Below are 27,008 nucleotides of genomic sequence, written 5' to 3' on the forward strand. Positions count from 1 at the left end.
CCGTGAGCTACAGCCAACCCGACACCTATGTCAGGTCAGGTGGTAAAACGTTTTTAGAAGGGCTAAGGAAAACTGCATTTAGATGAAAAGGGAACACCACTGGGAAGCTATAGAATTATATTTGTAAATATTTTTTTTAAATGAATACAAAATTAAGCCACCATTTAATAAAGACCAAAAGAGGGTCCAAAACTAAAAGTATTGTGTATGTATCAAAGCTTGACATATTGTATTCCTCTGTGCCATTTGGAACTCCATTGATGTCTAAAAACTATTTGAAAACCCATCCGTGAGTCACACTGCTGCACCGTCTGGCCTTGATCGGTGTTTTTTTAAATGGGATTTCGTGACCTTTTAACACCATATATGAAAATCAATATACTATTTGTCTGAACCTGAAGGATGCTCTGTACATGACACCTTAAGGACCATAATCAAAAACCGATGACGAGGTTGCAAACTCATTCAGTCTGCTGTTGCTGTGCCACAGAGCATGACGGTGCAGAAAATGGGATGTGTGGGCGCAAGGAGACGGCTGACAGGAGGAAAAGGAGCGGTGGACGAGGAGGTGTCGAAGTTCCTCCCTCGCTGTCCTCCCTCTCCCGCCACATGCTCCACAGGGCAACAAAAAGGCCAAGTACGCACTGCAGAAGCTCCCTGCCACCCCCGATCGCACCGACGTCACCCTCTGTGTTTTGGCAGTGGGTGACTGGGGAAGCTAATATGTTAGTATGTGCGAGAGCAGACAGAGAAGACCTGATAATGCCCGCGGTGATGTAATGCATTGTTTCTGGGCTCCGTGTGAAGGGGGAGAGGCTGGACGGGTGCGCGTGAGGGATGTGTGTGCCGGTTACAGAGAGAGGACCGGCTGGTTGATTACCTAATGTTTGACTCATCCCATTACAACGCAGGCTCTGATTACAGTGGCGCCTGAACCTGACCAACCTGTGCCTTTTTATAGTCGAACACTGCCACACACAGATAGCCAAGCACATACCGGGGGTTGTAGTTCCTTATGAATTAGACCCAGTTAGTAGGAATCATAGGAAATAGTAGGAATCCAAAAAGGACATAAAAAAACTTTTTCGACCTTAACATGTCAGATTTAGCCCTGATGATGAGGCCTGGAAACACTTCCTGCTGCCCGTCGTCTGTATGGTTCCTCAACTATTGGCTTCTGTCTTGTTGGTGGAGCCATCGTAAAGTCACCATGTAGCACTGATCATGCATTCCAAGGACCCCCCCCCCCCCACCCATCTACACTCAGCACAGTGTTGGAGGATACAGCAGAACACTGTGTCATCATAATGTGTGTGTGTGTGCGCACGCTGCCCAGAGCGGAAATATGGTTCTGCTTTAACACCACCTGTCTTCCGCCATGTCTCACAGGGATTCACGCCAACTCGTGTAAACACAAAAACACGTCACAGAAGCGTCTCGGAAAGTGTTCTCAGAACTCAGAAATGTTCCAGTTTTGTGTCAGCCAACGCTTGAGGAGACCATTACCGCCAAATTATTCACATACAAGAGAACAAAACAATTCAGCTTCATCACGGCACACAGTGAAAACACAGACGCTGGTTAGCAGACACACCGTGATCTTTAATTACCGGAACAAGCAGTGTGTGTGTGTGTGTGTGTGTGTGTGTGTGTGTGTGTGTGTGTGTGTGTGTGCGTGTGTGTGTGTTCGAAAGGCAGAATCGTTTCACCTCCCAGCTTGTGCCTAGGTTGTGGTGGAGATTGTTGGGTCAGCGCTGTTGGAGGGAAAGCTGAATACATCCCTCAGAAGGGAAGAGTAGTTGACGTTTCTCCCTGCAGCCTCACCGGCGCCAGACCTCGCGTTCACATCCAACTGGAGACGACAGGAGTACACAAGTCACTGCACAACTCTGGCTACATTCAAATGTTTTGTTAGTCAGTGTTGCCAATCCTTTATTCTTTCATACTCCACTTTTGTTTCACAATTGGTTGCTCTCCTTTTTTTTTATTGCTTCTATGTGATAAATATCTCCTTTATTTTGCCTACTGTGTTTTATGTCCTTTATACCACTTGAAAAGCACCTGAAGCTGTGGCTGTGTAACGAACGTGCTGTGTAATTAACACTGTTTTGCTTAAAGTTTCAGGAATTAGGATTTGGAACCAAAACAACTTTTTTTTAATGTATTACAGAACAAATGCAATTTAGCTATTTCTTTTGAGCAGGCTTTTTTTTAATTGCTCCCAAGATTGTTGGATGTATTGAATAAGGTTAAAAAAAGGAAACAATAGATGTAGTAATGAGAGGTAGTAAGCCTTAGGATTGCAGCAAAGGCCAGAAAGGCAAAAAGAAAAAAGGGAAGGCAAAGAGCAGCTGGACACCGTGACAGAGGAAAATGGAGATTTAAGTAAGCACTGCATCGGCATCGACACACACTCACACAGCCAAACACACACGCACACACACACACATAGTCCACTGTGCAAGCAGGCCTCCCTTTGTTGTCGTGCCACGGTGGATATCTCTCCTGCTCACCTGTTTCTGCTTAGATGTGGCTGTGGCAAAGCATGCTAAATCAGCATTACATCGGAAAGATACAAATGCAAGAGAGAAGAACAAAGGAGCTACTTCCTTCCTTTTTGGAACACCTCTGTGTGTGTGTGTGTGTGTGTGTGTGTGTGTGTGTGTGTACGTGTCTCTCCTTCAAGTCATTTTCTGTGCACAATAAACTGTCCATTTGAACATTCCTTCCCACTCACTTGATTCTGCTTTTGGCTCACTTATCCATCGCAGGTAGGGGTAAAATGTAGATTGATTTTCAATAACAACTATTTAAGAATCCGTGCACACGCTGAGAAAGCACAGACTGTGCACTTTCATCCAAAAAGCACACACACACACACACTTTCTGCTGCTCTTGTTTTGTATGTTCTGCGGCCGCTCTGCTCTCTTACCTTTAACGCGTCTTCGGGCATGACCGGGGGAGCGAGGTGCTCTACCCAATTAATGCCAGCCAGGAAGGCATGGTAGTCAATCTCGTCCCCCTCTGCAAACCTGCAGCAGATTTGAGACAGGTGCGTACTATTTAGAGCTTCCGCTTGAATTAAATGAAGCCATTTTGCTCCACTTCCAATACATCATCTTTTAGTGGTATTCTGACTAAATGCTGATTCAGAGATTTTTCAACTAAGCCAAGAAACAGTTCTTCACATTACAACGAATGACTTCTTCGTTCTGAAAATGCAGTGTAACCTTGAACAGTTCTACCCTGAATTCTGCTGTGATCGGTGGGCTCTTACTTGCTGAGCAGACCCCCCAGCAGCTTCTCGGGCAGGGGAAGGTGGAAGGCCTTACAGATGGTCCTCGTCTCTTTGGTGGAGAGACGGCCGCTCCTGGAGACACAAAGAGAAGCAGAGACATCGGTATCAAACTGGGGGTTTGGACCATAGACTGTATATAAAGGATGACGTTGCTTCACTTATGCACTCATAAACGTCATCCATGTGTACATACAGTCAATGTTTGGATCCGCATCTGGCCACTGGCCTACTTGTAGTAGGTTACTTGAATAAAGCTCCAGAAAAAGGCTTGAGTCTCACATAAGAACAGAGCAAATAGGTCATCAGCGGCAGATGAGTTGACCCTTGTTGTGCTTTTGAAAAAGCTATAATCCTTTATATAAATACATTATTGAGATAAAGAAATGCTCAAACTGAATTTGGATGAAAACCGTGTGTGTGTGTGTGTGTGTGTGAAACAGAAGTTGCTTGTCCTCTATGACCAGAGGTTTTTTTGTACACGCAGCCACATGAACATACAAGTCACCTTAACCTTGTGGCACTGTTGGCCATCCATTTCAGCTGACCTCGCCCAAGTTAGATAGATAGATAGATAGATAGATAGATAGATAGATAGATAGATAGATAGATAGATAGATAGATAGATAGATAGATAGATAGATAGTTACTTTCTATCTATCGTGTGTGTGTGTTAAAGGTCTACTACGTATGGATGGCTGGGTCCATGGAGCATACGGGCATTAAACATGTGATTTTGGCCACAAATAAAGAAGGAAGGCACAAAGGCAGCAAGTGTGTGTGTGTGTGTGTCCTCTGGTTTGCAGGGCTACGTGCCATACAGGTCTTCGGGGTCCATCTGGTTCCAATGCTCCAATCTCACACTACTGGAACTAATCGTTGCTCTGAGATATGGGGCCACTGACTGCACGATTGATGTCTTGTTGTGACGCTGCCTGTGTGTGTGTTTCTGCTACAGTATTTTGTCTTGAGCTAAGATCTGTGTGTGTGTGTGTGTGTGTGTGTGTGTGTTCTTGTGTGTGTGCGACCACCTACTTGTGTTGGTCGCGGTATGTGAAGGCTCTGTCCATGTCAGGGAACTCTACAAAGTGCTTCTTCTTGAGGAAGTCCTGGGCCACAGCCAGCATCAGGCCCACGTCCGCCTCAGGCTGCTTGCGCTCCGAGAAGTTTCGGCCCAGCACCAGCACCTCGTGCTCCGACAGTCCGCAGCCTAGACCGGTTAGCAGGCCCCTGTGGTGCACACAGGCTCATAAATATATTGACACACAAAAACCAATAGGACATAACCACATCTCACAGTCCTAACTTTAAACAAAGAACATATAGAATTTCTCTTTGCTTCCTTTTGTCACTTCCTCTCGTAATATTAAGATAAGATAAGAGATAAGATAAGATAAAATAATCCTTTATTAGTCCCTCAGTGGGGAAATTACAGGATTACAGCAGCATTGCTCACAGTAATAAGTAAAAAACAAGTAGTATAATAACAGAATTAAGATAAGAGTAAAAACAAGAAGAATATTATATATACAGACGGAGTAGAAATAGAATAAAGTGAATAAAGTGTATAAAAAAATTAAAAAAAATTAAAAAAGTACTTAAACGTATTAGTATTGCACAACTGGGCAACTGGGCTAAAGTGCTGTTCAGTGCGAAGTCCAAAGTGTTCAAGTGTTTGTGGCCTACTGGGAGCTCAGCTCAGCTTGTTTTATTCAGCTCAGCTTGTTGTGCAGCATGACAGCATTAACATCCTTTATTGTAATCCCCAGATATTATTTGTATCTCAGCAAGTATAACACTATCTAAGCTTCCTGACACCTGTTCTATTTGTTCTTTCTGGTTATACACAGGATCGTTACCATTATAATGTTCACAGGATTTACACTTCATGATCAGATCTTACATATCTACAGGTGGCCTTACATTTGAGTTATTGCTCTATTTCAGTAGACTCATATTACTGCAACGTGGTGGGTACTGCACACATTGGCTGTATTACTGTACCTGAACGACTCATAGGAAATGAAGCCGGTGTTGCTGGGGTCACTAAGAGTCAGAAACCTCCTGATCTCACTCTGTTTCTCCTCCGGAATAGATCGTAGTTTGCTGAGGATGTTTCCCACGTTGGCTTTGGGGAACTATAGACAGTCACACACAAACATGCAACAAGGTATAGCATTACGTAACAGCGCGGATCAAGGGCTATGTAATCATGGTTGCTCTTGCAACCCGCTCTGAAGACCACCACTGTTTGTACCAAAACCTTTGATACAAAACCCCGCATGAAGCTTCGCAAACCACAGGAAAGCAATAGCCCTGCTGCAGTTCCCTTCTTACCTCCTCAGCATGCTGCTCCATGTAGTTGAAGGTGCATTCATCCGCATCCAGAACCTGGAAGTGGTTACCGCCGAGGCACAGGGTAGCGCCAACGTACAGATCCTGAGCTTTATAGTACTCGGACAGCTCTATCTTAAACAGCTCCTGGCCGGGCTTTTTTACACGGCCACGCTTCAGGAACTTTCCACCGAGCACACCTGGTGCACGATGTGTGAGAGAGGGAAGGGAGATGTTAAAACGTTACTCATTTTATCGTCTTCACTGACGATCAACTTGACAAGTAACTTGATCCTTGGGCCACAGTTTGAATGCTTTGGCCTTTATTTTTCATGTTGCTTTGGTACTTTTAAAATCAAATTCAAATTTAAATTGAATCACGACTCACAATGTTGCATCAAGTTACATCATGTCCACGGTTGGATAACTCATTTTGGAGCCAGGCTGAACAGTCCTTGAACCCATGACTCAAAAAATACTGTCAAATACTGATTTACAATGATGGGAATCTCCATCCCTGAAAGAAATAGGTCTATAATCTACACGTCACGTTTGGAAATGAGTCTGACAAACCTAATGTTTACCACAAGAGTCATAGATGTGTATCTGAAGTCCTGGGAGCAGTTGTGGTGCAGCTCTGGGTCAAACTTCTTTTTTATTTTACCTGAGTTCTTCTGTGGCTGTTCAAACACACAGATGGAGTCATCGCAGAGATAGAAGTAGATGATGAACACTCTGTCTCTGTCAACTGGATCGGTGGTGACCATCTTGGCACGCAAATTCAGCACGCTGATGACGTCGCATCTGGGGGGAAATAGGGGGGTGGGGGGCAGATAGAAAGCAGAGTTGAGGACTGCCACTAACACACACAGTGTGTAATTTGATTGTCCGGACCTGTCGTTCTCCATAAACTTGTGGAAATCTTTCTGTGGGGGCTTGGGCAGCAGGCCCTGGCAGGAGCATAGTGAGTCCTCCTCTGAGCCAAAGCCAGTGTAGGGGGGCATGACCCTCGGGGGCTTAGGGGCTGGGGGAGCTTTGTACACCACTGGGGGGAAGTCCTCTGAATGGAGGAAGGAGAAATAAAAGATAAAACACTTAAAAGAAGAAAGGAACCCAGGAGGAGCGCTGAAATGATCAGAGGGCAGCAGGTAATCCATCCATGCAGGAGCACAGCAGCCCGGGTCCGACTGTAACCCTGAGCTGACCTCTAACTGCTCAGAGTCAGACAGGACCCTCCATCACAGTGGCCTGTCACTGGGGGCTCTGCCTGGTTTACTACCGTGACTAATGCAGCAAGCCCTGAAACCTGCCCAGGGTGGCAGACACATCCAGGTCCAGCTTGGGTTTCTCCTGCTGGGGAGCTATTGTGGTCCCCAGTGCCTTTAACTGTGGAGGCATGGAGAAACAGTATCTGATGACACTAGAATTGACTCTTACATATCCTTTGAACCAAGTAGTGACCGAAATAATATTATATAGGTGTGAGCTCATTCAGTTATTAAAGGACAAATCTAAATATTTGAGTTGCACTGACTATACAGATACAAATACTTCATCCTCTGAACAAGAGTCTGCCATTAGTCGCAGGAATCAATATTGTAGGAAGGTAACAGCTCTTGATGGTGTTTGCTCTTACTGCCCCTGAGTGTTCAGATTAATGTATTGCAGGCATGAGCAACAAATAACGGAAGATTAAATCCTTTCAAACGTATGACTACTTGAAATACCATAGTGTCATTTGAAAAGGAAAAGCCAGAGTGAATGCATATAATATTCAATTAAGTACCTAAGATCAGGTTCTTGTTGGACAGACCAAACACTTTGCCAACAATCAATCTATTTGAATAATAATTTAGTCCCTAAAAATAACACAATATGCCCTTTAAAATAGTGTTTTAAGCTATTTCACCTGAAACAGTTCACACGTTTGAAGCACAACTGAAAAAACCACAACAATACCCTCGGTTACCTATGCTGTATTTGGAGCGGTAGTAGTCTTTGGTGAAGTTGTCACAGTCAGTGACGATCACTCTCCTGCCCCATACATTCACCTCAGAGCCCAGAGTCAGATCGCAGTCCTTATAAAACTCATCATGGACAGCTCCTGTCTGCAAGAGAGAGAGAGCGGAGAATGAGATGACGGAACGACCACAAATGGGCCATTACTTTTTGAATGGAGCTAAAAATTGTACATTTAGCACCGTTCAGACTAGTTCATGAACCCGGTGGAGTCACACTGGCCACCGTTTAGTGTCAGTCAGAATGGTGTTTAGGTACAAGCTCATATAATTCTACACCAAACGCAGAAAAACATTACTTTATGGATTCATGTTTTTTTGCACAGGGGAAGCAATTTGCTGAAACAGGAAAGGCCCTTCCCCGAACTGTTAAAATATCATTATATGCACTAGCGTTAAAAGATGTCAGTGCTGCAACCTCTTGGTTACAGTCTGCCTCACTGCAGGCCGCTTTGTGCGTATTCAACTTTTCAACTCTTCTTTCTACTTCTTATTGTCATATCAGCGTGGTTGTGATGTGAGTGTGGCCGAGGCAGGACGTACTTTGAGGCTGTCCAGCATGTAGCGCTTCTTCTGACTCGTGGGGGCGAACACATTGAGCACTGTGCGGTCCGTGATCTGTCCGGGCAGCTTCATTTGGGCTGAATGCTACGGAGAAATAAAAAGAGCGACACTCTGAATGCAAATATCGATGCACACATCTGAGGAGACAGCTAGAGAGAGAGAGGTGGTGAGGGGGGTGGGGGGGAGGCGGGAGGGAGTCTAATAGAATTAAGAGACAGAGGAAAGAAGGGATCTGTCTTAATGGACGTGGTGGAATCCCATTGGATGGGGGATTCTGGTCCACCTTTAGGGCTGACATTTAATAAAAGGCATCAGGACAAACAAAATTACTGGACTGAAAAAAAACACACACACACACACACACACACACACACACATGATTGAGGCCTGGCTGTCTTTCAAGATGAATTAGGCTTCAGTCAGTAACTGGAGGAGAAAGCCAAAATGCTTGAGGGAGACTGGAGGCTGCAGCAGTCCTGTCAGACTGAATGAGGTCTGGGTGAATGAAGGGACGGTGGGAGAAAGACGCAAAGAAGCCACCCAACCAGGAAAAGAAGTCACTGCAAGCCTGTAGTTTTGAAATAACTAGCTATACGTAAAACATGCAGATGGACATGGACATTTAACACACTAAATGCACGAGACAAACTGTGAGACACAATCTGTTACATTTATGTACTCCCTAAATGTTCCCTTGAGAATTTCTCAATTTCTCTGAAATTTCTCAATTTCTCTGTCTATATTAAAGAAAATTCTGCAATTTCCATTATCCTGTGGGATCTGTTTTTTTTTTCTTCTTTTTTCCTCTGACAGCGAATGTAGCCCTTGTCTCCTCTCCCACGGCCACTTGATGAACATATAGTATCCCACGCCTCACCTTGGGTAGTTTGCCGCGGCGTAGGAACTTGGGCACAGTATCCCTCCCAGAGTTTGGGGAAATGACCTCCAGGATCTCGATGGTGTCGTCAGCCAGGTAGTAGTGCAGCAGGAGCTCCCGCTGGTCTCCGAACACATTCTCCGTGTCGTCCCAGAGGCAGTTGAAGCGCAGGACATCGCGGTCGTGGTCCAGGAACTGCTTCAGTGTGTCGCACCTCTCGTATGGACGAAGTGGCTTCATGCTTTTCTCAATCTGGACGAGGGACCATGTGGTATAAAAACAATCAATACATATTATCACATGTGCAAGGGGGATATTTTAGTTTTGTCAAGTAAATTCTTCAAGGGTGAGTATCAGTGATTTGTAATTGGGAACCAGCACCATCAACTGGGCAGCAGTGTTGAGTACATGATTACTTAATCCCAATAATATGAAGTGCAAACACATATGTAACAGCCCTCCATGCAATACTGGATTTTATCATTATTATTTTCAAAAGTCAAACTCAAAGTCAGCTTTATTTTCACTTCTTCCATTTGTGCAAACATACAGAAGATGTGAAAGTACGTTTCTATCTCGTCCAACATGAAGTGATTGTAGTAATAATAATAATAAAGTAAAGTAATAAAGTTCAAAACAGATAACAACAACAAATAACACGTAGACAACATATTAATTAAGAACTATGAAAAACTATAAAAAATGTTAAGTTTGTATTATAACAGCAGTCAGACATGGAGTGTTAGCAGCATTTCATTTTGTGTCTAAAAGAGGAGTGGGAGAGTTTTGTATAAATTTCTTAAAGAAAATTAAGAACCTGAGTCCTACCTCTTCCCGGTGTTTGCTGTAGGGGTCATCGGGTACACTGGCAGGGTTATTGAGGCGCACCCCAAGCTTGGAGAGAAAGTTTTGTGTAAAAGAATCACAGTTGGTCACAGTGAACGTGCGTGAGTACAGCACCATCTGTTGGTTGATGTTGAAATGATAAACGTGGTAGAACTGGTCATCATTTGGGGCAGGCAGTGAGACACGTTGGCGACGAATGAGTGTTCCTGTCACAGGAAACAACAACACAGCATTACTCATCACATGTCAGTGAGGTGCATTGTCTGTTGGCCTTGTGTCATGGATCCTTTGGCCAAATGGAGTCTTGAATGCATAAAATGAAAACATTTTCACTTGAGCTACGTTGACATGACCTTTCCTGTGACACACACCTTGAGGGATGCCGCTGTTCTTGTACTCTGGCTCCACCACCTGGATGGTATCATCTTCCAGGTAGAAGTAGATCTTACACCTCCGGATCCTGTACGTCTCGTCTTGTGCCTCAGGCACAGCTTCCTGGAAGAATGCTTCAAAACACAGAGCCTGGAGGAGCAAAATGGCATTTTGTGAATGAGGTTCATAAAATCATGTCTCTTTGCGACATAACTGATCGTTTTCTTTAATGATGTAACAGAAGTGTACAAATTCAAGTGAAGCATTGGTAAAAAATGCTATAAACTAAACAATCAATACTAATAGCCAATAGAAGTGTTGTACTATACTAAGAGACACAATAAACAATAGAGAACATTAGCTGTGCTTTATGCAACATATTCCCTTGTAAAGCCACTGCTGAAATTGTTTAATATGACCTCCATGTAACCAGTCAACTATTAGGGACAATACTATATGTATGTATAACTGGATAAAACTGATCAAGTAACCTGTTTGTCAAAGGCTATCCATGATGGTAATTCACTGCCCTGTCCTTTGGGGTAGACAGAGTACTTTGGTTTGATGGTCTGGCCCACGAGCGGCTCTCCTCCGATGCCCGGTTTCTCAGATCCCGCCAGCATTGGGAATTGATTGTAATATTCAAAATGTTGGGATTTGTGGAACCTCTCCTTCCCCAGCTGTAGTACACGAAAGAGAGAAAGTGTCTCTACTCAGCTGTCCACCTTAAAATAATCACTGTAATATGGCGGTACTATGGTACACAATCATGACATCACACTAATTACTTGATGTATATATAATGATAATCTATGAACAGGTCAAGTGCACACAAAGCAGGCATTTATGTAGAGCTAATTTTAAAAGGATTTTCTGCTGCATACAATAAAGTGTAATTTGCACAAAGGTAGCCTGGAGTGATATATTTAGGTTACTGGAAATTACACTTCTGATATTACATAGTAAGTGGTGCATTAGTATCAAGCTCAAAAAATTAAAAGAGTGTGGATAAAGTTAAATTCCACTACAGCCTGAGTACAACTTATTGTATTGTTTACTAGCTAGTTCTTCAATGTGGAAAGTAACAAGTAACGTTAGCTAACTATAACTGTCAAAGAAATGCAGTTTCCCTCTGAACTGAAGATGAAATATAAAGTAGCTTGAATGGTAATACTCAAGTAGCTAAAGTAGCGTTACAATACTTAACGTTACTACTTAAGCTAACAGTTAAAGTAAATAAAATAAAACTATATTTATGTATCCTAACGGGTATGCGTGTGACTTCAACTTACATCTCAAAGTATTCGTAGAATCAGCCAGCTGCCCACATAACTAGGTTAGCTAACGTTAGTTAACTAGCTTACATTAAGGCAGTTGGTTACATTGCTGAGCGCACCATTAGCTCGTTACAGCTAACCTCTGGCTCACTAATGGAGTAAAGTTACCCAAACTAGAGCTAAAGTGAAGCCGTGTGTGCGAGGTCCGAGGTCCACTGAATGCAGCACTCTTACTTGTTTATTGGGAGAATTCCCAGGTAGAAAAGGTAACGTCATGGTTTGATTAGTTATCGATCTCCTTCGTGGAGCGGTGGCTTTTCAACGGGCTGTTGCTGTTGGTTACCGCGTCTTGTTTCGGTAGTTGCGTTTCTTAGCGACGTTCACGGGACAATGTTGAGACCCACGTTATATTTTATACTCCTTTAAAACCTCCACTCCATTGCATTGTGCAGGCAGATACAGCTATTTGACATTAGTTAATGGATACTTTGTGGATACATATTACAAATTAAAAATACAAACCAACAAATAAGATTATAAGAGGTTATTATAGGTGAATATATTAAGTAATTAAAAGCACCCTCACTTTTACCAGCTGCAACATTAAAGTAATTTAGGCCATTGTGCATTAAGAGTACTGATACTATTGTTGTACTTCTACTTAATTACCATGTATGCAGTTTGTTCACACTTTAATATTGTTAAACGATCTGAATACTAATTTCACCACTGCTGTAAACTAGAGGCATGTATACTTTCACTAACTCTTTCATTATGGCCACAGAAATATGTAGTACACTGCAAGCTAAAGTAAAACCAAGTTCAGATAATAAACACTTAACAAATGACTCTCTCATCCAACACTCACGGTGAGAGTGAAAAGGCATACTTGTATCATTGTAAAGAAATTGTCATAAAATACAAGAGAGAAAGAATTTCAACCGAGTGTGTCATTTTTATTTGTCCATCAAACTTACATAATATACACACCATATACTTCTGTACTTAAAGCATCAATGTATTGCTACACAAATTACATTTAAAAAAAGAGATGCAGGGGAGGCAGACATAACCCATCAAACATGTGGCACCTCTCAGTAAAGGCAGAACAATCTCTTATCCATCAGCAAGATGATTAAGCACAATGTCTGGAATTGAAAAATATAACACTGGCATCCAGTGGACACCACCTGCCGTGTGAAGGTGAAGGTTGAAATCTACTTGCACTCAGCCGCACCATGCTTGGCTTAATTGTGCGCAACAAGGCAAAGATAACGATACATATTCATTCATTGTTTCACAATGACAGTTTGGTAAAAATAAATACATAAAAAACATTCTGATAGCCTTTACACTTTCTTTTTAAAAATAATGTAATATTTGAAGAGGGTCATTCATCCAAAGATCGGATCAACCATTGTGGATCTGGGAAGAAAGCCTGATGGCCAAAAACATCATCTGAATAAAATAGAAATGCATATGACGCCAGAGTGTGCAACACCTACTTTACTTCCTGTGATCAGCACCTCATTACAACTCTTGGTGTGCGTTACTTTTCCAGAGCTCTATCCCAGAAGTCCCGCATAGGAATCGACAGTGCTAGTCACATGTACAATATTAAAGTAGACAAAAGGATGTGCGGCTTGTGTAGAAACAGGGAGCTACAAGCTAATCTTAAATAGGACGCTCGCTGTTGAAACCCTTTAACACCCTCCAGCAATGACTTGTAATGTCTCCCTATAGTTTCTCACGACACCAATAGGAACACAGACCCTAGGACACCAGGCCTATCAGGAATCCTCCAATGAAACCACTTGTGACAACAATGTTTTTCTTCACGAACACTGTGGACTGAAGAAGACAGAAAATGTGTTGCAGTATATAATAAGTACAGTTACAAACTGACATTCATTTTCAAAAGCAGGGACAGCGTGAGTTAGGAAAATATGTTTTTCATAACAAGTATAAACAAGTATAACATTAAAAAGCAGCATGTTTATCTTACTGCAAATGTTTCTGTAACTCATCATTTGAAGGAGAGTACACACATTTTTCAATCGAATTTGACAGTGAGTAAATTGGTTACTTGTTGTTTTAAAAGATACTTCTTACATTTTTTATTGTAATTAATGTAGATACTGATAGGAAATAGGAAACATGGTGAAAAAGACAAAAGGGGTACGACATGCTATTAGGGTCGAGCCTTTTGACGATAAAGCCGCCACAACGTCCCAACTGTAATCTATATTCCCCGGCCAGATAATGGAAGTTCTGATCTCCATTTGTGTGACAATCAAAACTAAAAACAGCACACGAAAGTCTTACCTTCTCAACAAACGTGTTTATCTCTGGGCCCGCTTTATCGGTGCCCTTCTTTAAATGCTTCTTCGCTTTGTTGACATCCTTCTCCACCCTCTTCCAGTCCACTTGGATGTAGCCACTATTGTTGGCTATCTAAAGAGAAAGATTTGCAGCAAAATGAAACATAGGTGAGTGGCAGATTCACCATAAAGATTTATTTATTCATAGTGTTGCAAGAATACCTGCAACAGCAGAAGACCTCCTCCTACGGATGTAGCAGCAACTTTTCCGACCTTCTGGAAGAGATATCCTGCACACCTAAAATTAATTGTGACAGACACATGATGATTAATCTAAATAATTACTCCAACAGCCTTTAAATGAATCATGAGCATTCTGTACTAAACACAAAATCTTAATACTGTACAAACAACCCCACCGAGATTGAGCTCTACCGTTAACCAGTTTATATTTTTATGATCTATACTGTATTTATTTTGGTTTTGCACCTCATTGTTAACTTAGACTTGTATGCGTGTGCTCTGTATATTTGCACAATTCCCACTTTGCATAGCAACCGGTGCACAGCAATTACCCTCTGGATGGATGATGTTTTATCTTATCTCAAAGTGACCACTGTCAGTTTTGCATGACAGTGAATAGCTTAACAGTTTAAAGTATACATATATATACATATTGTTAAATATGATACACCAAGTGTACACTTCTATAAAAGGGATAGAAAGGATGGGCTTTGTTTTCACGACTGATGTCAAAAAAGGGATTTATTTTTCTTAGTTTCATAGTGAGTGCATACTGTATATTCTAACAGACATTCAGAAGAAATAACAGGGGCGATAGAGGAGGGACCAGATGAAGGAAAGATACATCCAAGGCTCCAAGGACCATGTGTGACACCGCTTATTATTTAGGCTTATTTTAATGAGGAGCACCTGAAGGCGACACAATACATATACAAGAAGCATATTTACCATCCACTCGCTCCCCCTATGGCTAACTGTGTGGCCACGGAGTATTTCTCCGCTAAGGGCCCGGAGTTCTTCCCAAAGAGGCGGTTCCACCATCGCTGACGTTTGGCGTATTCCGTCAGGTCCACGACCTTGTCGTAAATCTCCTCTTCCAGCTCTTATAAGCAAACAAAAGCAAACAAAAGCAGACAGACAGCAGCATATATTAGCAACAACGAGATGATATGCAGCAGTGACTTGCTAAAAAAACAACATTTTTTTAACGCAGTGCCGCCATAACTTAGTAATAAACATGAACAGTTCCTGTTTACGTTACATGGGGTTCAATATGGTTGCTAAGGAGAACTATTGTCGTAACTTAGTGAAGTTCTGAGGCCTGACAACAGGTCAGCTTCACACTGGTAACGCTGAAGCTAACCAACGTTGGAAAGTTAACGTGAGCTATAAATAGGTGTGTCCGCGAGAGGGAACCGATAAAGATAAAGATGCCCAAATATGTAAAATATGACGTTTTTAAAACACAAACAGCCACTTCGAGTGTTCTCCTGCTTAGAGCAGACGGTGTCCTGGACCGGGTAAAAATGTAATTAGTTTACAGGCCTGCTTACCCTTGTCGCGGTTCGCCATTTTGGAGTGCGTTGGTGTGTGTCCTCAGATGCCATCCGGTGGAGGTCCCGCCTCTAAGAGAGGAGCTGCGCCTCGTCTGGACAGTGGACGAGACGACAACTAGGGCTCCTGTTACAGGTCTGAGGTCTGTGGGGCTCAAATAGAGACGAGAGGCTCTAAATAATACACAAGAAGTCACAGAAATATTGACATCCTGTATGGAGTAGCGAATGGTGATTACAAAATATATAATATATATAACATATATAACATATATATATATATATATATATATATATATATATATATATATATATATATATATATACAATATTATGTTGCACTTGCACCGCTATGTAATGTTTGGGCTAGCTGCTTTATTTATTTATGTGTGTATATATATACACACGCTCATGTTCCTAATTTGAGTATGTCATATAGTGGGTCCTTGATTGGGTATTCTTACATTTTTTTGAATTCTGTAAATCTTTAAATTTGGAAATAACTTTCCAAGTGCTGTATAAATAAAATTATTATTATTATTATTATTATTATTATTACCACACTAGTTGGCTACTTATGTCTACTTACTCAAAAGAAAACACTAAACAACGTACAATCACTGCAGGCTCTGGATGAGGATGGACTTTGTGTGTGTAGCAAACTGATGGGATCCAGTCCCGGAAGAGGACAACAGGAGCCCGTCTCCCGCCAGCACTTTTTTGCCTGTCCTGCAGGTGTCGCTGTTGAAGCATTTTAGTCAGAATTTCAAAAATGGAATCCAGAGAAGAGAGAAAAATATCAATGATATTGAGATGTCCTTTAGTCTTACTCTTTTCTAAATTGTGAGGCCTTCTTTTTGCTGTCCACCCTTTGGGCGGGACCTCTTATAGACATTAAAAGCTTGGGTTGGTGATCTAGCAGTACACTGTATTTGTTTTTATTATCCGACCCAAAACACCAAGTCCAGTGTTGGCTCAAAAAGCTGCTAAAGACAACCCAACCATTCAACAACAGTCATGGCTATAGTGTTAGTACTCACAGCTGACATTAAATTAGGGTCGAAAGTAATGATTGGACAGATGTATGACAGTCCTGCAGCGGCCAAAGAAACTAGATTTTGTTTCCGTTTGAGTCATTGCTGTGGGGATGTAATGAGAATTTCAACAAATATAAGAAACATGTTTATGAAGCAGATTACCAGCCTTTAATATAAAACATTTTTTAATGCCAATCTGTGATTGGCCAAAACAGTTAAATGACGCCATCCTCCCTTGGGGTCTTTAGCAATCAGCAACCAGAAAAAAATAGTGATGTCATGAGCAATTGCAATTTTTGTCATTAATTCTCTACCCCTGTTTATTAGAGATAAACTGTCAGTGAGGCACACATTTGCTTCTGAGGGCTTTATAATCTGTCCAGTATACAACGTCCTCTTTCCTTGGACCCTCGAATTGAAAAAGGAAAGATTTCCCTCCACAAAAAAACACGGGAAACAAAAGGATGAAACCTCAGGGAGCGCAACTGAGCAGAAGGGCAATAGTTGTTGTCTGTGCAGAATGAACATAATCAAATGAGATCCAAGTCAACAAATATCCATACCCATCTTGTGAATTTAAGTGTCTTAAAAAAGGTTGTTGCTAACTAGTGGCTGAATGAGAAAACCAAACGTCATCATGCCAATTACGCTCACAGCCTCTTTGTGTGCTTGTGGTAATACGACCGTGGTGAAGTTCTTTGAAGCCTAATACTAGCTCTTTACTTTAGCAATTGTATTTATGCTTCAAAAATTCAGTTGTGAAGATTATCTTTGCTGAAGAAAACGTGTCGGTATCATACACTTGTTTTTGCCACAGAGTTTTTATTCTGGAAGTCCAATGAAAGAAATCACATCGCTTTCTGACGAGGGAACAAGTGTGATGCTAACGTACGGTGCTGGCCCACAACAATAGGTCATTCCTACACTTTATTAAGTCCAACCTTTGGAATTGCTCTAAAGTTTCAGAACATCAGAGCAAGAAAGAAGCAGTTTTCTGACATTTGATTTATTGTGCATTAGGTTTAGAAAACAAAGTTCTTACTTTGTGTCAGCGACAATAAAAGTGAACATTGTTTGTCACATGTCATTTGCAATAAATGCAGTCTTTTTTAACACATTTAAAAGTAAAATGAATTAACAAAATAACACGATCACACTAACAATATTTTGTAGTTTTAAAAGTTTAGCAATTATGCTTATAGAATTGAATGTATATAATTGGAAAACTCATGATTGTACCAAGTAAGAAATTGAATGAAAGACTTTCATCTAAACAATGTAAAATGGTTATATTTAAAATTCTAAAAATGAATACGTATGTGTGTATACAATTTCATTACATACTTTTTACAACATGTTCATAATTTTGTTTAAAAAACACATTTGATTGTAGTGTGGTGTAAATGACCATTTCCTCTTAATGTTAATAAAAAAATGATATATTATTTGAACTACTTCATCACAGCCACTATTAGGAAGTATATATAACAGACCGGACAGTGTGCATAACTTGTTTTATAGTATAATAATGAAATTGGGATTAACAGTTTCGTAATATAGTAATTTATATCAAATATAGTTGTTGCTTGCTATCTATCTACCTATCTATCTATCTATTTATCTATCCATCCATCCATCTATCTATCTATGCAACGTTGCAACAAACATACGTGACAGCTATTCTGACCAATAGACTTGCGTTACAATACAGTTACGTAATCATAATATAACGTGCGGAACCAATCGCAGGCCTTGAGGCGGGTCTTAGGAAGTGCACACTAATGTGTGCGCGCGCGTGTACGCCCGCGTGTTCGCGACACATCAACTGGAGACCGTCACGTGGCTGCGCACAATGGCCACCGATTGGACGGGGTGAACAGAGGGCGTGCCGACAGTGGCGGCGTGCGTTTGCCTATGTGACACAATTACAACAACTTTGAGCCGATGGTTGGGGAAGTTTGCGACATTACCAAGTAACCCTCACTCCTAAAACCCAACATTACAGCAACTTCATGCATACATTGGCACTGGAATAGACGCTGTGTTTTGATGTACAATGAGGAGGGTGGAAGGTAACTTGAAGGGATTATTTCCTTGAGGATTTGGCAAGAATTACGCTACGCCCCGTTTTAGTCCTGGATAACGTTAGGTGTGCAACACTTTCGTTGTTACTGCGTTTTTCCGGAGTTACTCGGTCCCGTCGATCTTCACATTTATTTCCCATGAAATCGTGCGGAGTGTCGCTCACCGCCGCCGCATCTGCTGCCGCCCGGAGTCTCGGTGTTGCTGGTAATGACGAGGAGAAAATGGCGTCGGGAACAGCGACTGATATCGAAGAGGACTTTCCGAAGCTAACAGCGCAAGAAAAAGAGAGCTTGGTCGGAACTGACAGGTTAGACTATCTGCTATGTAAACAGTCTCACCCACTTCTTTTTTTAGACAAAACATATTGTTCTACGTGCAGTTTTAAATAAACAAATATGACTGCCCCCCCCCCCCCTCCACCCCCAAGTAACACGGAACCGCCTGTGTGTTGTCTGTCCTCTACTTGCAGTTCACTGTTTGGATTTCATAGGCTTCAAGAAGATGGCGCCAGAACGAAGGCCTTGCTGTTAAAGGTATGCCACAGAATAGGAACACATCTCCCGATTAGTGCGCATCCCACCTGAAAGAAATGCTATGGACCTCCCAACGGCTCCCTTGCCAGCACGCGACACACACGAGCCCCAATTTCCCCAACTTTGAGGCTGAACCAACGGCTGACCGTTTTTAAAAAAGAAGAAAAAAGCCCTTTCACTTTGGATGTTATAATTACACATGAGATGATACACACATAATAAAACGACTGCAGTACATTAATGTGATTTATTAATATTAATGTAGCACAAACGGTACAATTGCTGGACGATATATGAAGAACAAAATCGGTGGTGTCATCGGTTCAAAAGCGAATAGGTACAATGCTACGTTTCCAACGGTCGCTTTGTACCGACCGTTGGCAGCGTGTTGGTTATGTCCTTTAAACACAATGGGCCTGGAGAGACAGGTATGTGTGTGTGTGTGTGTGAGGGGAAGAAAGCACGTTGTTGTTCAGACTGTTGTTACTTTGCTTGTTCGCTGTATAACGTTGGTCGAGCTTAAACTGAGGGGATGTTTTAACACCTTGTCACCCAACTGTTTATGTCGCGTTCAAAAAGTGTGACAATGGGCCCCGGACGAGGGTTAAATAAATGCTCACTTTACTCAACGAGATTAAAGTGACGGGAATAGTTGGTTATCCCATTGAACCGTCCGTCCCGTTCTCGATAACGGCTGCTCGAGAGTTTGGGGTCGTGCGTCAGCTCGCTCTGGGAGCGTGTAGCGGCCAACTGCCCGGCGGGTTTCCTCCCTCCTCGCTCGCACACCCAGCTAACTCTGCACACTCCAACAACTGACACTAACGATGGAGAAACACACACAAGTCGTGGTAGTTTAGGGTTTACAAATAAAGAATGGCTAGTATACTTGGTCCAAGATGGCGGGGGGTCGGGGGGGACGTTATGCTAGCCAACTAGCAGGGTTGCTAAGCTAATCACCATTTGTAATAACATTATTATTATTATTATTATTTTTTTAAAGCCGTATCACGACGAAGACGTTCGGTGTTTGAAACAAAGGTGACCAATTATAAAGCGGAAGCCAGTCCGTTAACTTCAGCGAGTGTGTAGCGCTCTAGGTGCACACGACGCCACCCGGCTGGTGCAGCCAGTGTTCCCAGCGTTACGCCGCTTGTGTTTGATCTGTGGCTTCAACATGTGGCTTCTTAAGGAAGGGGCTGGCTGGTAACGTTGGTTTGTTAAGCGTGCACTTTCTGATGAGGCACAGCCACGCACTCAGTTATTGCCTTTTTCATATTTTTTTAAATGTCTGTCAGTGTCCTCCATACTCTGCTGGATACCTGGCCAGCACAGGCGGGCCTACCCAGTACGAGAACGTTACATTGTATAAGATCTGATGGTGTGTTTTTCTTCTACTTGAAAACATTCACATGCATAAGGCACACAAAATAATTTTGTGGCATAAATCAATATTGATGCGAAGTTCCCCTTTACATTCTCACTCTTCCATTTTAAATTGTGGGGGGAAGGGAGATAATTAGTTCACCATGAGGTACTGTTTAAACTGATAGAGTCCACTCAGCCTAAACATAAGGCTATTCACTAATTTAAGTCCCATCTCAATATTATACTTTGTTTCATAATAGGTGTATATGTATTGTTTAAATTGCTGAATCACACAGTCTCTGCAGGCTGTACCTAGCCCCTGTGGCACAATTCATACGCTTGGCATTATGCCAGCACTTCAGACGTGTGTAGTAATAATGCATGGTTGCTATCTGCTGCATGGAAGTGTGAAAAAAGGCACATTTGTTTGTTATACCTTTCCTTACAAGAAGCTCTAGCTGGAGTTAAATTGCAAAAGGATTCGAGTTTGATTGTTTCAGCAAAGACTTGTCATAACATCAAATGCAACATTGATGTTTATCCATTAAATTAAATGTCGTAGGCTTTCCAGCGATGAATGATGCGTGCATGTTTTATTACAAGCCCAACTGTGGTTCATCTCGTCACTTACAACTACATTGTTCCGCGGTGTACAGAATATTTTTGTAAAGATAACCATTTCAAAATGACTTAAATAATGCTCATTCTTGAATTTTTTTGCAATGTATAAAAGAGATGATTACCAATTGGCTAGCAAATCAAATCCTCAATATCCACCTATGGGTCTGTGCAGTGAGGGATGTTCTCTTGCTCACTAGATGGAAAAATGTCCTACAAAATTGTCTAAAGTTATGATGAAAAAAGCCAGAATAAATGTTCTGAAAATATGCCGTTTCAAAATCTCTGGGGGAAAAAAACAATTATTTAAACCTCTGTTAAAATATATTTTTGTTAAATTATGCAATAGTTTGTCTGTTTGACATGGCCGAAGAGCATTTGCATGTTCTTCAAATAAACATCAGTAATGGTTTAATCGAGATGGCGATGCTGTGTCATTCAGAACAATCAGATGTTACTTTCAACTTTTTCAAACCAAAAAGCAAATATAAGAAACACGATCATTGCTTCTGCAAGCAATTCTTGCATGAGCATCGCAGACGTCTATAACCAAATAACTGAACGTGGCAATGGTTTAGGGTTCATATGCGAGAGAGTGAGAGAGAGATCTTCATCTTCTTTTGTATTATTAGATACCAGAGTTCATCACTTCCCATGTTTCAAACACAAACATATTTTTAATGTTACTAACGGGACCAAAACGGTCAGGGTGTCTTCAGAATGAACTGTGCAATAAAATAATGTACCGTTCTAGAATCAGTACGTCACAGCACAATGATTTAATTTCACTCAGTCCTTTTTCCCTAGGCCTTCACACTTTAGTACATTTCTGAATCATTTGATTCTTAGAAATGTGTAGTTTGTGTCTATTTTGTTTCAGTGATGTCAGGGCTTAACAATTCAATTCAGTTTATTATGTATAGCCCAAAATCACAAATTACAAATTTGCCTCAGAGGGCTTTACAATCTGTACACATACGACATCCCTGTCGTAAACCTTCAGGAGAGCAACAGAGGAGGATCCCTCTCCCCGGATGGACAGAAGCAATAGATGTCATGTGTACAGATGAACAGCGTTAACAAGAACAAGAATAGTATATGCTGAAGGCGATGCTCTATTCAACTCAAAAATACCCAATTATTTTTATTCATCTGAATATTTGTTTTAATATTATTACATATTGCATTCAACAGAATGATTTTGTGTCTCGGACACACGGATGCACACACTCCATCATTCCTCTTCAGTGGCTGCCGTGTGGGCTAGCAAGAGTCATTTGTTTAGACGTTGTTTAAATGCTGACTGACGAGGTCTGTGTTTGGGCATTCAGTTGGCTCTATGCAAAGAAGACTTGGTAATGCATCCCTTTGGTATTATATCGTCAGCTGTGTGTGATCGTCACCTCTAATAAACCTAAGCGGTCGGTCATATAAACCCTTTTATAACTAAATGTTTTTGTGTAATATGCATAGGATCTTTTAACCATTTAAATCTGTAACCTCCATTGCAGCTGCGTTGCGCCCCTTTAACTCTACATTGCTATTGCTCTTTCGTTTAGGCTGTTAGCTGCTACGATGCCCTCATCCTGAAAGCAGAGGGGAAAGTGGACCCTGACATTTTCTGCCAGCTGGGCCATTTCAACCTCCTGCTAGAGGATTATCCAAAAGGTGAGAGTCTCAACGAGTGAATCCTCCAGACAATTTAATTTTTTTTTTACCCACTGTCTGTCTCTCAAATCTGCAGGATCATTTGGTTATTTTCTGTCCTTTTTATATAATTTTGATAATTGTGTGATTTAAAAAAAATAATTCCTTCATTTTTTAAAAATAGTTTATTTCTATGTGGACCCCCAGGAAGACGAGGGACCGCTTTTTGGAAGCTAATGGGGATCCAAATGAATAAACAATTGATAACTATTTTTTCATGTTTAGTCATTTGATGTGCGCCGTTGCCGCTCTTGTTTTTATACCTTTGGTTCATCCTGCTAAAAGCTTCTAACAGAAGATTATTCTGATTTGACATTGCACGCTTGTCTGGACAACCTTCCTGCTTGAAAGCGTTCAAGTGTAGCCGAGTTGAATATCTTAAGCATTTAACATTGTCACTAACTGTTCATTCTCTCCTTTTGTGTGTCTCTCCTCTTTCTGTGTCACATTCTTTGATTCATCACACCATTTTCTCAGCATTATCTGCATACCAGAGGTACTTCAGTTCACAGCCAGACTACTGGAAGGTGAGTTGCTATAAAACATCCAATGCTGACTGCACTATTTTAGAGTTGTTAGTGTCTTCATTCAAAAATCACTGTCCTAATACCTGTAAGAGCAACAACACCTGGAATGCACACCAAGTGGACTCCTGTACTGTGGCTTAAGTGCTGTGCGCACAAGAAGGTTGTGCTGGTTGTCAGCCCATTCTATGTATTTGATTTCTTTAGGACACATGGATGTGTTACACTGTTGAGTGCATGTGAGGCCACGGAGAGGGCCTGTACATTATGTGAGAGAAGTGAGGGCACAGCCCCAGATTCTCAAGAGTTTCGTTAGGGCTTCACATGTGGCCTATTGTAACAGGGGGCATATACAGAATAATGCAAATCTTCAGGTTACCAGTAAATAAGAGCCTCACAGAGTAACCTACTGTTTCCGATGCAGATTAAGTGAAATGGATTACATAGCAGCCATTGGGACCCCTGCAATGGACCACATTGGTGGTTACTGCTCTACTTGTTTTTCTTGCACGCTGTTACATGTTCATACGTCAATACTGCTGCCTTGAAACTTGTTTCTACTAAGGTCACGCTGGAAATGATTATTTTTGTATAAATTATTTTGCGGTACCCCACAATAGGTTTGTGGATACCTCTGAATACCTTTGCATTCCCTTTGATCCATTGGGGAAGGCTAATCTGTATTATGATATAGTATTAAGTCATAGAAGAAAAAAAGCTAGGTTGTTAGGTAGCCCAGCTCTCTCGCCGACTGCTGGTTGCATTATTGAGACAAACTGTTTAATTGTTGCTGCAGCCATTGGCGGTGCTTTGGGTTTGGCTAGCTGAGCGTTGTATTGAAACTGCTGTTATTGCTGAACTACTGCAGTTTATGCTTCCATGGCCAATGCTGAGTGTAAACTCAGTACAGACACCGTAGCCACATGCGTAGCACCGTATATTCAACCACCACTGCAGCCGTGGTCCAAGCAACAACCAAATCCAAAGTCACTCCAACCAGACAGAGCGGCTGCAGATGTGCTCACAGCCAGTGACCGAGGCACCGAGCACTACCGGAGCGCCGCCTTTTTTGAAAAGAGCATTCGATGTGTAATGTAAAGTGTTGTATCATCCTTCTGCAGAGAGTTTCCTCAAACTGGCCTATGGATCAAATGCACAACCTAAAGGGAATGCTAAAGTAGTTCAGATCCCATGTGATCCTTCATGGGCTCCAACGGTTTTTACCACTCCACAGTATCCAGTACAGCCATACAGGTTCCCAGTTAATCTGGCTGAGATTAATCGAGTGACTTCTTCCTGTTAGCTTTGAACCTGTTGGGTCGGAACACATTGCACCTTTTATCATTCCTATTGGTAGATGGTGATTTGTGATCTAATACATTCCCATCAAAGCTCTGGCCCAACCTGAGCAGAGGTCTAATCACTCAGAATAACTGGAAACCCTTGTATGGGTGTACATTAGAGTATTAGTCTTTAATTTCTCTAATAGTTGAGTTTGTGTCATTCCAATGGGTTTATGAGGATGATATTGTATACTGTGGATGTGACGACGTTTTAGATTTCTTTTGCAGAAATATTTGCCTCTGTTTAGATTGCCTACAGTTCCTGCTCATGGCCTGGAGTTAAATTGTCCAATCAGCTGTGATAGAATGGCGGTCAGCCTTTGCGCTCTTTCTGTGGTTGAATAGGCCCATTTTGGTTTGATGCTTCAGTGTTTGGATAACCGTTAAACGGCAGGGGCTGAGGGTTGCATTGCGTTCGGACCTGACAGCTTTGGGGTGCTCGGAGTTCCAGATTGCCACATTGAAGTGAGGGTGTGAGGTCAGACGCTCTGCTCGATAATGGTGCGCTGCAGTTTACTTCTCTTGGTAGCAGTAGTGATGTAGAAAAAAACACAGGGCTTTTATTGTCCAGGACTGGGGCGGTTAACCAAATAACGGTCTAAATGGAAGAGGGATACTTTAAGGACAGGAAAGATGTGTCAACATCATTATGTTGATAATGGACAAGGCATTAATTTAGACTCGGTGTGTTGGTGTTTCTCACTGGCTGAGTCTCTCTCCCGACTCTAATCTTTGCTTGATGTTTTATGCCCGTTATCTGGTTGTTCACTTGAATTAAATTCTACTGTTTATAGAAACTTAAAAAAGAAAGGAAAATCCAATTGAACTGCCCATCTGCGACACACCACATAGTGTGTGACATAGTAACAGCGGATGCTGACTCAAATGATCACTTGTTTGCAAAAAAATGAGAAAAAGACAATTCTCATTTTGTATTGATTAACTGATTAAGATGTCTTAGCTAATTGTTGATCTTCAACAGGGTATAATGTAATTCTGGTGACATTGATCAGTCCATTATGTCTTTGTAGTTATGCTATCATGTTCATCAATACCTTGACGTATGTTGCTCAGTACTGCCCACTCCTTTCAGCTTGATTGGTTCAAACATTTGTTTATGTGGCTTGCAAAGAGGGAAACAAATTCACCTGTACTGCATATGCCAATAGTTGAATTCTCAAATCGGTTCACTAGCATTGAGTTAGCAGGTTGTGTCTTGAATGGCTTCTTCTACTAGAAAATGGTTTCTTGCATGAATTTAAAACTTTGTATACATACAGTATTGTAGAGGTTATCAAGCAAAACAAATGAATGAATATGTAATTCTGTGTGCAGCTCTTAATTGGTGCAGATGTATGTAATGAACATACACTCTTTAATATAGGAATATGCCACGACACCATCACGTTTACCAACTGCTAGCTTTTAGCTCCATATCAAGTTGTGAACAATAATCATTACAATGTGCTGAAGAGGTTTTATACTTCTGTTTGTAACAACTTTCCAACACTTTCTTTTTCCCAGAATGCTGCCTTTTTATATGGCCTTGGCATGGTTTACTTCCATTACAACGCATTTCAGTGGTAAGTGCCTTTAATGAACTACATTGCATGCATGGCGTCTGCCAGTTCTACGATGATTATTGTCTTTGGTAATGGTCAATCAAAGGTTTAGTCTGCACAAATACTGTAAACGGGGGGAGGTGGGGTGACTGCAAGCCTTGCTTCCTAAACGTTGAAATTCCTCCACAGCTCTCGTAGTTGCATATGTGATATACATATTATATTTGTTTATTTCTCTGGTTTACACATGCACAATTAATCCATTGTGTCTGAACTAGCAGTCAGATGAAATGTCAGCTTTTTACCGGCCATCAACGGCTGTTTCTAACGGTGAAGATGCCAGCTGTGCATGCTTTTAATGTAAGAACCCAGTACCTTTCTTGGACGTATTGTTAACTAGCGAACTGGTTCCCCCGGCAGTCTGCTAGGTTAAACATAATTCAAAGATTACATTTGTATTCACTCGTATTCAAATTCAGGGAAAACTTTATGGCTTCCCGTCCTGTTCATGGAACATGAGTCCCGTTTCAGTTTGACCCTTGAAACATCTCTGTTATTGAATTCCGTCGGCTCTTTGTGTTGCGTGTCAAGACAGAATTGAAGATGAGGATCTCATTTACATGCCTAATTAGAACCCTGTAAGTACGAACAGCAACACAAACTAAATATCCACAAGGAGAGCTAGGACCTTCAAGCTAAATAGTTTGTGGTCATGTGAGACTTCTTTCCAGGCTGAAGGCTGCTTTCATTTGC

The 27,008-nt window shown here is 41.6% G+C and overlaps 3 protein-coding genes across 4 annotated transcripts in view; 1 reads left to right on the forward strand and 2 right to left on the reverse strand.

Annotated features, from left to right (window-relative positions):
• Nucleotides 1-1,694: 1,694 nt before the first annotated feature.
• On the reverse strand, nt 1,695-11,921 carry efhc2 (EF-hand domain (C-terminal) containing 2). The gene is made up of 15 exons (XM_034561783.1): nt 11,818-11,921; nt 10,798-10,986; nt 10,306-10,456; nt 9,917-10,140; nt 9,089-9,340; nt 8,191-8,295; nt 7,599-7,737; nt 6,524-6,689; nt 6,294-6,418; nt 5,633-5,829; nt 5,300-5,433; nt 4,331-4,525; nt 3,278-3,370; nt 2,933-3,032; nt 1,695-1,852 (listed from the first exon to the last, which is right to left on the reverse strand). The coding sequence occupies exons 1-15, from the start codon at nt 11,857-11,859 to the stop codon at nt 1,724-1,726; spliced, it is 2,241 nt and encodes a 746-aa protein (XP_034417674.1). The 5' UTR covers nt 11,860-11,921; the 3' UTR covers nt 1,695-1,723.
• A 597-nt stretch (nt 11,922-12,518) lies between these two features.
• Nucleotides 12,519-15,621, reverse strand: fundc1 (FUN14 domain containing 1). The gene is made up of 5 exons (XM_034562536.1): nt 15,482-15,621; nt 14,877-15,030; nt 14,127-14,202; nt 13,909-14,037; nt 12,519-13,434 (listed from the first exon to the last, which is right to left on the reverse strand). Exons 1-5 carry the CDS (start codon nt 15,498-15,500, stop codon nt 13,357-13,359), a joined length of 456 nt encoding a protein of 151 aa, XP_034418427.1. The 5' UTR covers nt 15,501-15,621; the 3' UTR covers nt 12,519-13,356.
• A 2,785-nt stretch (nt 15,622-18,406) lies between these two features.
• Nucleotides 18,407-27,008, forward strand: part of kdm6a (lysine (K)-specific demethylase 6A) — a 37,351-nt gene continuing 28,749 nt past the window's right edge. Inside the window, exons 1-5 of one of the 2 annotated variants that reach the window (XM_034562537.1) lie at nt 18,407-18,910; nt 19,073-19,136; nt 22,679-22,787; nt 23,304-23,353; nt 26,218-26,276. In XM_034562537.1, coding sequence (XP_034418428.1) covers nt 18,741-18,910; nt 19,073-19,136; nt 22,679-22,787; nt 23,304-23,353; nt 26,218-26,276 — 452 coding nt within the window. In that variant the 5' untranslated portion in view covers nt 18,407-18,740. The remainder of the gene's footprint in view (nt 18,911-19,072; nt 19,137-22,678; nt 22,788-23,303; nt 23,354-26,217; nt 26,277-27,008) is intronic. The other variant, XM_034562539.1, reaches the window with a different exon arrangement.

Source organism: Cyclopterus lumpus, chromosome 21, assembly GCF_009769545.1.
Source record: "Cyclopterus lumpus isolate fCycLum1 chromosome 21, fCycLum1.pri, whole genome shotgun sequence".
Taxonomy (NCBI): Eukaryota; Metazoa; Chordata; class Actinopteri; order Perciformes; family Cyclopteridae; genus Cyclopterus; species Cyclopterus lumpus.

What these genes read in the sequence shown, in the direction of transcription:
- efhc2 (XM_034561783.1), bottom strand. Translation starts at nt 11,859, where the DNA reads ATGACGTTACCTTTTCTACCTGGGAATTCTCCCAATAAACAA. An exon ending in ATTTCCTATGAGTCGTTCAG is followed by an intron (nt 4,526 to 5,299) that starts GTACAGTAATAC and finishes TGTGCACCACAG; the next exon opens with GGGCCTGCTAACCGGTCTAG. An exon ending in TGCCCGAAGACGCGTTAAAG is followed by an intron (nt 1,853 to 2,932) that starts GTAAGAGAGCAG and finishes TGTCGTCTCCAG; the next exon opens with TTGGATGTGAACGCGAGGTC.
- fundc1 (XM_034562536.1), bottom strand. An exon ending in GAGGTCTTCTGCTGTTGCAG is followed by an intron (nt 14,038 to 14,126) that starts GTATTCTTGCAA and finishes CTTTCTCTTTAG; the next exon opens with ATAGCCAACAATAGTGGCTA. An exon ending in TAAACACGTTTGTTGAGAAG is followed by an intron (nt 13,435 to 13,908) that starts GTAAGACTTTCG and finishes TGTCTTCTTCAG; the next exon opens with TCCACAGTGTTCGTGAAGAA.